We start from the raw sequence: 13,494 nt of genomic DNA on the forward strand, positions 1-13,494 counted from the left end.
CTTCACTTAAGTGTGTGTTATTGTACATGTTTGAAATGTCAATACGTTATTTTTCGTTTGAAACACTTATATAAGAAAATAGCACTGTATGTATTGAAAAGGAAGTCATTCCGTTTTGCTGCATTTCTTCTATCTAATCATAATTGTTTTATAATGTATTCAATAAAAGTAACCTCACTTCAAACCTGGATAAAGATTATAAATTCAAAGTAAAAGTAAGTTTGCCAATTAAATAAAAAATAAGTGAATACTAATGATGTCAGTACTTCAAATAAAATAGACACACATGGTATTGTCAATTGAGATTCTACATCAATTTATCTGGTGTCTCTTTTAATGACCTACTCTTAACATTTCTTTGAGGACATACTTGTTTAACCTAATTTCTTATCAGATAATTGTGCTCAAGCATTTGATTTGTCAAATAATCGTACAAAGATTTGCCATTACTAATTGCATGTACGTATTATTCATCTATTTATCTGTGTGTTTTTTGTTTGTTTTTGTTTGTTTGTTTGTTGTTGTTGTTTTTTGTTGCTGTTTGTTTTTTGTTTGTTGTGTTTTTGCTTTTTGTTTTGTTGTTTTTGTTCTTTTTTCGTAGTAATTGTAGTCAAAACTTTTTGTAAAAAGTACCTTTGGTAGAGTTAAACAGTAGTCTTTAACAGTAGATGTCTTTTAGTAACACACTTTATATAAAGAAAAACTAGTGGTCGTTAGTGTTATTTAAATGTACCGATTTCTATCTACAGATGTTTTAATACAGATTTGACTGTATTGATATATATGGAAAGCGTATATTTGAAAAACGTATAATTTGTTTGTTTTCTTTTTATTTCAAAAATTTGCATCCATTCTAACGGAGTATCTCGACTTAATGGTTTTATATGTATGATAAAAGGTTATCTCGGGTATCTCGTAGATAAAGTTCATGGAAAATGTCATATAACGGAAATCCAAATCGAGGTTGAGTATTTTTCTTAATTCTAGAGAATCAGATTTCCTTATTAACACAAATCACTTCTTTTCTCACCGTTCCGATCATACTTCTGCAAATGACGCCATTTATTGTTTTGATAAAGTTTAACTTTAAGTTGTTGGAGTGAGTAAGTTGATATGTCAGGGGGGGGGGGGGTAATGTTAATTGTTGCACTCCTTAAATCGTTTCATCACGACACGACTATATTTACACTTTATAGTCAATATCTTAAATGGATTTGTAGCTGGAATCCAGACAAAAAATAAAAAGGACAGACTTGGCATTTGAACTCAATTTGGGACCGTGACCTTTGACATACCAACCAAATACATTTGCTTGAATACTAAGGCACAAGAAAATATAAATAATTTTGGGGGTGGAAGTAGTAATACGGATTGCTGTACTCCTCAGATCACCTTATCACAACATACTTATAAGTTTAAAACCAATACCATGAATAGTTTTAAAGTCGTGCTCCAGAAGCAAAAAACAAAGACAGATATGAACTCATTTTTGACCTTGACCTTTGACCAATCAATTTCATGCAGGCTGCATATTGTCTTATCGCCACCTACCTATATGTCAAGATTTGAGTCAATACCTTGAATGATTGTTAGGTTATGCTCCGTACATAAAATACGAACGACAAATTTGATATTTGAGCTCTATTTGTGACCTTGACCTTGACCTACCGACCTGGTGCATTAGTTCTGCACATCGACTCATCACCATCTACCCATGTGCCAAGTGTAAAGTCAATACCTTTATTAATTTATAATACGAATATAGCAGACAGACAGAAGAACAGACGCACCCGGCATTACATAATACGTCTATTTTCCAAAATGGGCGTATGTAAACGAAGTAAAAGAAGGTGGTCCAAGACTAGTGTGAGATGAGTGATTTTGGATGAGATATTTTAATAGGAATGCCATGTGTTAATATGTTGACAGTTGTGAGTTTGATTCAAATGCGCCAGTTTCAGAGGAAATGCTCTTTTACATTTGTGATAAGAGTCAAACATGTTATTTTTTGCGAATCTCACTTTAACTACCAGTTCATTATGATAATTTAGAATTGCAATTAATATAAAACTACACATTTTGCAGCATTATGAAATGTATTATATATTATATTGTATGTATATAATAGTCCAGGTTTGAAACTTACTAACTTCTTTTGCCAATTCGCCGTTTCATTCTTGTTCCGCGGGTATTAACATTTTGTTCCGCGTTCAATGCTCATGGAAAATGTGTTCTCCACAAGCATCTCTTCAAATGTATAAAATACCATTATATTAAATATCATCTGGACTAAACATCAAAAGATTAGACAATCTTCAAGAGAAGACCATCCATATCTTGATAATGCACCTCTTTTTTGTTTTGCTTTGCTTTTTCTTAAATAGGTTGTTTTCAACTTCGATGACAATGTTTTCCTCGGTGCGGTTAATAGGTGTGTTGATGTGTTTGATGATTAAAAGTGCCGTCTGTGATTATTCATGTCTATGCTCATACCAAGTTGAATTGGAAATATTTGAGAAGCCGGACCCAACCTCGAACGTTGATGGGTATATGTATGAGTTTGACTGTAAACCAGCGTATCGAGTAGATGGACTGGACCCAACTTACAGGGCTATTGGAAATGAAGGGAAGGTGAGCATTGCAAAATGTTGTTTTTCTTATTGATTTTGCGTAGCACAGAAGATGTTGTATATGAACAAAATGTCCAATTTTTCGTGATATGTCTCAAAACCAAACACTCGGTGTTCTTATCATAGGATTGAAATAAAAAAATCAGATCAAAGAGTGTTTTAAGCGTATATTAAGGTAATACAACTGTAATGACAACCGACAATTTCCATCCAGTTACATTTTCCTTGTGCAATTTCTGCCTTCTTCAGTTGTTATGTAAAGTTATTTATTCGTTTTACCACAGAATGCAGAAAGCCCGCCCGCTTAGCTCAATAGGGAGAGCGCAGATCTACGGATCTCGGGGTCGTGAGTTCGAGCCCTGGGCGAGGCGTATGTTCTCCGTGACGATTTGATAAAAGACATTGTGTCTGTAATCATTCGTCCTCCACCTCTGATTCAAGTTGGGAAGTTGGCAGTTACTTGCAAAGAATATGTTTGTATTGGTACAGAATCCAGGAACACTGGTTAGGTTAACTGCCCGCCGTTACATAACTGAAATGCAGTTGAAAAACCCAAAGCAAACAAACAAACAAACAGAATTCAGACAAAACGATAATACAATATCGCACGGATGTTATCACCATTGTTGGTTCTCTTTCCTGATGTGCACATGTAGCCCCTATATTCGTGTTTCTATAACTAAATAAACGTCCAACAGCAAACAACTGCAAGTTTTGATAACGGCCGACTGTGAGTCACATTGCCATTGTCTCACATCAAAGGTCTGTATGACAAATTTGATGACAGTATGCTCAAATATTTATAAGAAGTAAAATAATATACTTGACAAAAAGCTTTAATTATTGTCCTTAATGTAGCTATTCTGTTACAGCTTGGATATATTCTGATGACTTCAAACATTCAGATACAAACGTGTCAAGGAAGCATTCCAGATTTAGACAGGGGTAAAGCTTTTGACATCGCTTGTGCACTATTCACTTGTAGATAAAGTTAGATAAGGATAACTCAATACAAAGAAACACATATAGAATTTAAGTTCTTAATCATTTATGAACCTTTATGGAGCTAACTCCTGCATGGTATGATTAAAATTATTATACATGCTATTAAAATGTGGTTATTATCCTTACCTACTTTTAATTTAAACATTAATCATCTACAAAGTTTGATAAAGCAAACTTGTTGTGCAAGTAAAAATGCGTTATATAGTATTCCCATTGTGTTAGTTTTATAGCAGGTAGTTCACTGACGAACAAGCTACGTTTTAAAACGTTGTAAATATAAAACAATATTTAGTTACTTGTATTCCTTATAGTGAAACTATTAATTCCAATTAACATTACGTGCATACATCTATCCATCACAGACTTCGTCTGAAAAAACTGCTGGTGATCCAAATGGATGTGAAACAAATAATGGCCATTTTATTTTCAAAATCTTTAATGTATATGATAGAATTACTGTTATTGATTTTATTATAACATGTAAAGTTTGATTTTTTTCATTATGTTGTATAATATAACACATACTTCCTCTATCTAGTGAAAACAACAAGCACTGTTCCTCCTGCAACGACGACGATGCAACCGACAACAACAACAACTTTACCAACAACAACAACGACTTTGCCAACAACGAAAACAACGCCTTTACCAACCATGAAAATAACGACGTTGCCACCGACTACAGTCAAAGTGACTACAATTCTACCAACATCATTAAAAACAACAAAAATAACGATGCCACCAACAGTAAGCACAACCACCAAGGCTACAACACCTGTACAAACAACTCAACCAACGACGAAAATGACTTCAGCAAGTAGGTATCACAAAACTACAGGTTTTATCTGTCATGAACAAAACATACTGTATGCATGTGTTATGCCGATAACACTCGAAATGTCCGTGATCACATATGCTCAAAACGAATTTAATACTAACACGTTAGAGGGTGTTAATTCTTGAATTGTTTCAATTTTGCTGGCCATTGGATTATTTTTATGTTAAACATGGTTCGGAAGTGCCAGCAATATATTTGCCACTAACCATCAGTCCTCAGTTCAAATTACAATAGTCAGATACGTAACTTTGATGCATTGATTCACATAATCATTTATTATACATAAACAAATGGTATTCTTACGATCGAATTAGATCTACTCAACAATTCAATGACCAGCTGTAGTAAACACATTCTCCTATTGTCATGATTTTAAGAAATGTGTCGTTCTCGCCGCTGCTGCTGCTGTTGCTGCTGCTGCTACTATGGCTGCTGATTTTGCTGCTGCTTCTACTGCTGCTGTTGCTGCTGTTTCTTAACGCATTCATTTGTTGAATAATATTTTGTTCATTTTATAAATGTTACTTTCTTTGGCATTTCAATATGTAGGTCCGGCTAACAACTGTCCTTTGGAAGTAAAGAACAGAAGCAAGCCACAGTATTTATTCCAGTATGGCAATATTTGCTATGAATATGTTCCTTTAAGTGGCAGTTGGAAACATGCGCAGAATCACTGTAACACTACAGGAGGGCACCTAGTTTCTATCGAAAATGAGAACCAACAAACATTTGTGTCAAACATGCTATTACAAATACCAGTTACAGGCCCTGTCTGGCTTGGGTTACATGACAGAGTCAATGAGGAACAGTGGCAGTTGGACACAGGTATCGTGTATTTACTTGTGTAAATATAAATACATACTCTAGCCTTTAACGGTGTCGTATAAGGAATGTGAAATTTAATTTTGAAGGGATTTTATGCCCAAATTTTTTATCTGAAAAATGAAATATGAAATAAAAAAAACATAAGTTGTATACTGTCCATACTTTGTGACGAAAGCCAGTGGTGGCGCTGTGACATCATCAGTCTTTTATTATGTACGGTCGTGGTGCTGCAATCAAAATTTTGTTTACAACAATAAGTAATTAACTTAATAGATATGTTACATTTAAATCAACATACACATGGTTTCTAGCACGACTAAACTTATATTTGCACGATATTGGCTGGTGTGCCAATACAGGCTTAAGAGTGTTAAAAACCAGGTAAAGCACATCATTGCCGTTTAACGAGTTGCTTATCATATACCTAATAGAAAAAGTGGAAACTCCACAGGTCGCTCAACACAACAAAAACGAAAATGTTGCAGGCTCGGTTTGATTGAGCCTGTTCATGACCATTAATGACTACACAAATGTTTTTAAAATATCAAACTGTTTAATGTGACGACTCAGAGTAAAATGAAGGAAAAAATGATGTCAAACTCCACAGCGATACAAGAACTGATTCTTGTGCTCGATTCCGGTTATTAGTATGAGTTACAGGATTCTATCCTATGCCATTGTGTAACTATTTAAAGTAAGGTAAAGAATGAAATTTACTTATATTTTTACATACGGAGCATGCTTATCTAATTGGATATGCATCAACTTACCTATTGTAGTAATGTTCAGAGAACATTAGCTAATCATGACGTCAGTTATGACGTCAATTTGCCCATAAACTACCGGTTCATTACTATTCGGATGAATGAGGTTCAGTATAGTTTTTATGTTGATATTTCAATGAGCATGTAAGTAGAAGTAAACAAGGCTTTTCGAAGATTTATCGCCTGATTGTCCTCCATTCATCATACAGATGCTTGAAAATATAACCACTTTGGCTAACAATTTCGTCGTTTATAACCCTGTCCCGAGGTATACCAGCCACACTAAAATATGCATAGGTCTTGATTATTTATAAATACAATTAATTTAGGTATACCTGCTATTTACACGAACTGGGAACCAGGAAGGTATATCGACCAGTATCATGACGATGAAGACTGTGGGCTGTTGATACCCAAACATAAAAACCGGTGGGATGATGTGGATTGTAATGGGATTACGCATGGCGGTGTAGTCAGCTACCCTTGGATATGTCAATACATGTAAGACTTGAATATTAGTCTTAATTTTTGTTGTTGTTGTTGTGATCACAATATGGCTACTATGATATATAATTCATATAACATTGTTATTACTGCTGTCATCGTTTTCTATTAATATGTTAATATATTTTATTATTATTTATTGTTATTATTATTCTTACGATTTTTATTGATAATCATAATTATTACATTCCCATTTCGAAGAAGTCCAGTGTGCAAGAACTGTAACTCTGTCGTGCTTACCTTTAGAATTATCTACCTTTTTATGATTTACTCGTAAAACTTGTGTCTGGAGCATAACTTCAAAATCTATATGTGATGTTTTTGAAACTTCATATAATAGCAAAGAATATCGTAAGAAAGTGCAAAGTACAAGAAATATCACTACACCATGCATACCTTCTCCTTTTATTGATTTATTCATAAAACTGTTCGCAAGTGCATTAACCCCGAAACATTTGAAAGGATTTTGTTAGAACCTCTAAAATATAATAACAGAAGCCATTAAAGGAGAAAACATGGTACATGAACCTGAACTACTTAAAGTACTTAGAGTAGCCTATATTCAAGTTTTTTGCAAGAATATAGTTTTTATTTTCACCGAGTGGTATGAAAATAAAATATTTCACGAGTGGCGTAGCCACGATTGAAATATAAAGTTTTCATACCTCGATATGAAAACAAAATACATATTTATGCAGAAACTTGAATTTTTTGTTTATTCTATACACAAATGATTTAAAACGTCGTTTGTTTACATTTAGAAATGAACGAAAAACGTTACCTTTACAGCATCTGCAATGACATGAAATATGAAAGTGTAGTTGTATGAGTTGCGAACAACACGCAATTCCGTGTACTCGTACAAATACCGGTTAGAATGCACCATATGCGGGCTGCGACCATTGTTATTGCTATATTTTGACCTAGAATTGTTTTCTTTATTATCCACATACATTCCTTTTCACTTCGAGTGGTAGCTCTACCAAAGTCTATGCCCAGTAATACTAAAATAGTTCCGGAAAACAAGTGAAAACATAGAAAATATGCTTCACTACAGTGAAAATACAGAAAAATATGTTTCAGTGCAGTGAAAAATAAATACAATGAAAAAATGAATTATATTTCGTTAGTATGTATATAATAAATCCCTTCATTGTGATGGGAGACTAAGTGTAGAAGTGCAGAAGCCTACGTATACCATGCGTACTTTTAAAAATTATCTTCTAAAACTTTATCCGGAGTACAACTTCAAAACTATTAGAGGCCTTTTACGATATATTTCAAAATTACAGGAAACATTAAGAGGTGCAAGAACCAAAACGCTACTTTTCCTACTTCTTTTATTATCTCCATTTGATATATTTGCTTTTTGTCGGGAATGGCCTTGTCGAAGATGGCTCTAGTTGTTTTAATTATTATCAGTTTTATCAACCACACAACGCGCATAAAGTTTGTTTCAGCTGTATATTATCTAAGAGTGTTTTAAGAATATGACTGTTTCTAGTGGGGTTTTATGCTTGCACCCCCCCCCCCCCACCCCCACCCCCAATTAGAAGAAGGAGAAATATATGGTTTTGCAGATGTCAGTCGGTCGGTCAGTCGGTCAGTATGTCGGTCGGTTTGTAGACCAGTCGGTTTCCGGATGATAACTCAAGAACGCTTGGGTCTACGATCATGAAAGTAGATAGGGAGGTTGGTCATGACCAGCAGATGACAATTATAGATTTTGGGTCACTGGGCCAAAGGTCAATGTCACAGTGACCCGGAACAGTTAAGAACGCTTAGGCCTAGGATCATGAAAGTTGATAGGGAGGTTGGTCATGACCAGCAGATGACAATTATAGATTTTGGGTCACTGGGACAAAGGTCAATGTCACAGTGACCCGGAACAGTTAAACGGTTTCCGGATGACCACTCAAGAACGCTTAGGCCTAGGATCATGAAAGTTGATAGGGAGGTTGGTCATGACCAGTAGATAACCTCTGTTTAATTTTAAGGTCAATAAGAAACTTAACGTCAAGGTCACAGTGACCAGGAACAGTTAAACGGTTTCCGGATGACAACTCAAGAACACTCGGGCTTAAGATCATGAAAGTTGATCGGGAGGTTAGCAATGACCAGCAAATATAGATTTTGAGGTCAGTAGGCCAAAGGTCACGGTAACAGTGACCCAGAACATTTAAACGGTTTCCTGATGATAACTCCAGAACGCTTAGTTCTAGGATCATGAAAGTTGATATGGAGGTTGGTCGTGTCCTATTAATTTTAAGGTCAATATGTAAAACATCAAGGTCACGGTGACCAGGAACAGTTAAACGGTTTCTGGGTTATAACTCAAGAACGCTCGGGCTTAAGATCATGAAAGTAGATAGGGTGGTTGATCATGACCAGCAAATGACCACTCTTGATTTTGAAGAGAATATAGTCAAAGATCAAAGTCACAGTGACCCGGAACAATTAAACGGTTTCCGGATGATAACTCTAGAACGTTTAGGTCTAGGATCATGAAAGTTGATAGAGGTGTTGGTCATGACACGCACATGATTTCTATTGATTTTGAGATGTGACCCGGAACAGTTAAACGGTTTCCGGATGTTAACTCAAGAACGCTTGAGCCTAGGATCATGAAAAATGATAGTGAGGTTGGTCAAGACCAGCAGATGACCCGTCTTGAGGTCAATGGGATTGATTTTGAGGTCAGTAGGTCAAAGGTCAGGGTCACAGTGAACTGTTAAACCGTTTCCGGACGATAACTTGAGTACGCTTGGGCTAAGAATCGAGAAATTATATAGGGAGATTGATCATGACCAGCAAATAACCTCTATTGGTCTTGAGATCAGTATGTCAGTGGTCAAGGTCACATTGACCCGGAACTGTTAAACCGTTTCCGGACAATAACCTGAGAACGCTTAGGCCTACGATCATGAAACCTAACAGGAAGGTTGATCATGAAAAGCAGATGACCCCTATTGATTTTGACAAGAGTAGGTCAAAGGTCAATGTCACATTGACGCAGTAGAGTAGAATTAGAGAATACTTTGGTTTAAGATCCCATTTGAAACAGAGGTCACTTATGACTGGCAAATGACCCATATTTATAAATTTGAGGTCAGTACGTCAAATGCCCAGTGCACAGTGACCAAACAATTTCTGTTCCTTAATGCATCAAGTGGGGATTTCGTGTTTTTTATGTTTTTTTGGTCAAACAAGCAACTTGTGTATACCACTGCTAATTGCATTGTTATTTTATTTATTTCAGGTAAGCCTTGAATAATGTCTGAAAGAGTCGGAACAATAAGTCGTCACAATTTCTATGTATAATTTTTGACGCAAATAAATAGTCACAAAAAAGAGTCAGTTATTCACGAATGCATTATTTAAGTCCATGGTTTAGCCCATGAACAACGATGTACACACACTATAATCTTACGACAGGAATACGAATCCAACTCTTCTGGTGAGCGATTATGGCCGCCATTCGTCAGTGACCGTCCGTCATCTTTGTGTTAACACATCGGTTGAATTACATCTTAGGCTGTCTTAACGAAGCTTGTATGGCAATATGTCCACAAGACCTCGGTCTGTATTGATAATTTGATAGATGTTTAAAGTAAAACCAGAGTAATGGCCATTAATTTATTTAGAAATTTATACATTCTTCTCTTCTTCTCATTGGAGGTTACACATAAGCTACTTGGACAGACTGTTATATCTGGGACAAGTTCTGTAGCATTCAAGATCGCTTCATTATCAGCAGAATTATTTCAGTTGACTTATTGTTTAGAAGTAACTTATTTTACATTATTCGGATAAGAGGAAATATGCTGAGTGAAAACATCATGACACTTTGAATTATGTTAACGACCATAAGATATTAAAAAGTACAGATGACAACAGACAATTCAGCTTTAATAAAACTCAGATATTTGGCACTTCAGCTTGTCAAAATTGCTGACGTAAAAGTACAGATGACAACGGACCATTTAGCTTTAATAAAACTCAGATATTTGGCACTTCAGCTAGTCAAAATTGCTGATGTTCCTTGTTTGTAATCATTAACACATTAGAGACCATGTTTCTTGAAAATTCACCTTATCACTTGGACATAATGAACCCGACAAGTTGAAAAAAGGCAAAATCCCTCTATTTGATTTTAGTTAAGATTCTAGAATTCGGCGGCAATGACTTTTATCATATTGTTAAATATTAGAGGTCACATATCCACACCCTATAAACGACTGCAGGCCCCTCTTCCTCTTGCGAGTGATCAAAACTATAAACAGACACGCGAAAGGTAAGAATCGTCTTCATATTCATTATTTTGCTTTACACTGTGTGTGTATTAAAGTTTAACGATTAGTCTAACATAAATATGTGTATATGGTGATATAATAGATGGAACTGACAGGTAATGTTTACAAAATGTTGACTGATCACACTCATTGCATGAAAATTCACTCGACCAAGTCACGAAACTGATGAAAATTACGCCAAATTGATTTGTAATCCAATTATCCATGATGCTTTCTGTAATATGTATGCATACTCCATAAACATATGTAAATAAAATGTTTCGTATTTATTGCGTTTTTGAATGAAATTGATTTTTATCTAGTCTGTGTAAAAACATTAACTGTATGCCGACTTGCTAAATTTGATATTTGATCTGAACGCGTATTTGCGAGTGATACTGTATTCCATCTTGCGAATACAGTAGGCGATTTATGTCCTTTCAAGGCGTAATGAAATCTTAAAAAAAAGCATACAAATTGTCTCTTTTGATCAGTCGTCATGTTTATTATGTCATTTAATGTCGAACCCCTCGTGCGATGCTTGTACTAATCCATTGGGGGTGTGGATGGAGTGTCTGTGACTCGCTATCCTACTTAATTAAATAATTAATTGAATGCTTCAGCGTCGTTTACATGCAAGTATTCAGTGTTGGTTTTACACACCTATGTCACAAACTGACATACGGGCCTCAATGTATCTGTAGTGTAAATACAGGTATTGCATCATCTTTTTGTAAATTTTTGAGTTATTGAGGTAAATGTCAGATTTTACGAATAAAATACCTCTCGTGTTTTTCTGCATTTCATAAGTTAAATTTCCATGTAAATTTTACTAAATTCGGTTCAGTAACAAGAAAGCTGGTATTTTATAAACTTCAGTAATTTATGTTTTTATCCCCAAAACCACTATAACGGGCCTTAAATTGTAAATTTCAATCCACGCCAAAGTACTCAGATTTCCCGGCTATATCGTGATTCCCGTGAAAATGCAAATAGTCAGAGTACACGCATAAGCCGTGAGTCCCATGAAATTTAGTATTTGGCGGGACATTACCCTACAAATAGACTGGACTAGATATGCCTAGTGCACACCACTTTCGACATTAGGCGAATTTACATCAAATTGATATTATATTCATGCTAACTTTTGTATTACGTTTATTTTGCATTGCATCGTATTAATTGGTGATTGTAAATAATAGCTGCAGCTTATCATTTCCTTATCTATAAATTTTCGTCATAAACTTTTCATATCTTTTCCATACTTTAGCTGTAGACGTGATTGTAATTTTAGAAATAATGGAAGTAATAAGTGACGTATTTTAATCACGTGACGTATGAACTAAGTAGCACATTTATTTTGTATAAGTAGCACGTATTATTTATGGGAGCCTAAGGAGGTATGGTGTACCCAGTTTATTCACTTACTTATTTGTTTTGCTCTGGTGCTTACCATATGTTATATATTTTAGTTTCTTCCACCAGACGACTTTTACCTAGTGATGCTGTCATGGCCCAGAAGTACAATACCCGAGGTTCATTTGTCTTCACTCACCTGGATGTGATTTTCCCAGCGCAGAGCTTTTGTCCCATGGTTGTGCCGTAAACCGCAAAGACAATGATTTTTGTTATCCACTGAAGTCAGCTCAGGGATGCAATCACCTACCATCATAGGGAGCCAAAACGCAGTCAACGTATTCACGGTTTAAAGGGACTTTACTTGAAGATATGTTGTATTTTTGTGCTACTTAAAGTTCAGAGTTAACGGAAACATCTGTGTCAACGAACAGTCAGTGTTAGAACTTTATACTTCATAAAAGAGTTACTGAGCTCAGATGTTTTTCTTTCTTTCTTATAATATTTTTTTTTCACTTTTTTATTTATTCATTGTAAATAATCATTTTCTGTAAATAAATTTGAAAATATTGTAATGGGTGTTGATTTGTTCTGATAGCTATTGTCCCCGGTACGTCCATCCTGTCACAACATATACTATCATAAAATACGAATTAGAAACTGAAAGTATAAACAGGGTCCCTACTATTTCATGCAAGAAAATAACTGTCGATTCCCTATGGAAATCACGGTTACCTGACGATTTTAAAATAAATATGACATGAGACAGGAGGGGACTATAGGTTGACCCCCGTCTGTCTGTCCGTCTGATTTAAAAAAAAACTATTTCACCCGCAAATATCCTGCGAATAAACGTATAAATAGAAAAGGATAACGAAAACATTACCGGAAAAGTCGATTAAGTCCTTATTAGTAATTCAGAGTTTACTTCATGGTAAACCAGTCAACATGATTCAAAAGTAGTACAACTATTTTGTCTCGAATGGCCTAATGGTTTAACTACCCGATTTCCCCTTCCTCAATAATAACATAAACATGTTATCGTTACAAATACCGTGCGCGAGTAGTACAGCCGTTACTACCTGTCAAGATTTACTGCTATTTCTCAGGTTAGAACTAATTTACATTTGATAGTGACAACACGTCAGGAATCTGTCCTTGCGGATTTGACCTGGTGACCTAGTTTTTGAGCTCAGATGACCCAATATCAAACTCGTCCAAGATTCTATTGATGGTAACATTATGACCAAGTTTCATTAAGATTGCACCAAAAGTGTGAC

At 35.3% G+C, this 13,494-nt stretch overlaps 1 protein-coding gene across 1 annotated transcript; it reads left to right on the top strand.

The window, feature by feature from the left end:
- The first annotated feature begins 347 nt into the window (after window positions 1–347).
- Window positions 348–9,919, top strand: LOC123526363 (aggrecan core protein-like). The gene is made up of 7 exons (XM_045305488.2): window positions 348–459; window positions 2,385–2,631; window positions 3,503–3,575; window positions 4,174–4,452; window positions 5,023–5,298; window positions 6,392–6,563; window positions 9,826–9,919. Coding segments are annotated over exons 1-7 (1,053 nt in total). The 5' UTR covers window positions 348–457; the 3' UTR covers window positions 9,830–9,919.
- Window positions 9,920–13,494: the final 3,575 nt, after the last annotated feature.

This window comes from Mercenaria mercenaria, chromosome 14 (genome assembly GCF_021730395.1).
Source record: "Mercenaria mercenaria strain notata chromosome 14, MADL_Memer_1, whole genome shotgun sequence".
In the NCBI taxonomy this organism is placed as follows: Eukaryota; Metazoa; Mollusca; class Bivalvia; order Venerida; family Veneridae; genus Mercenaria; species Mercenaria mercenaria.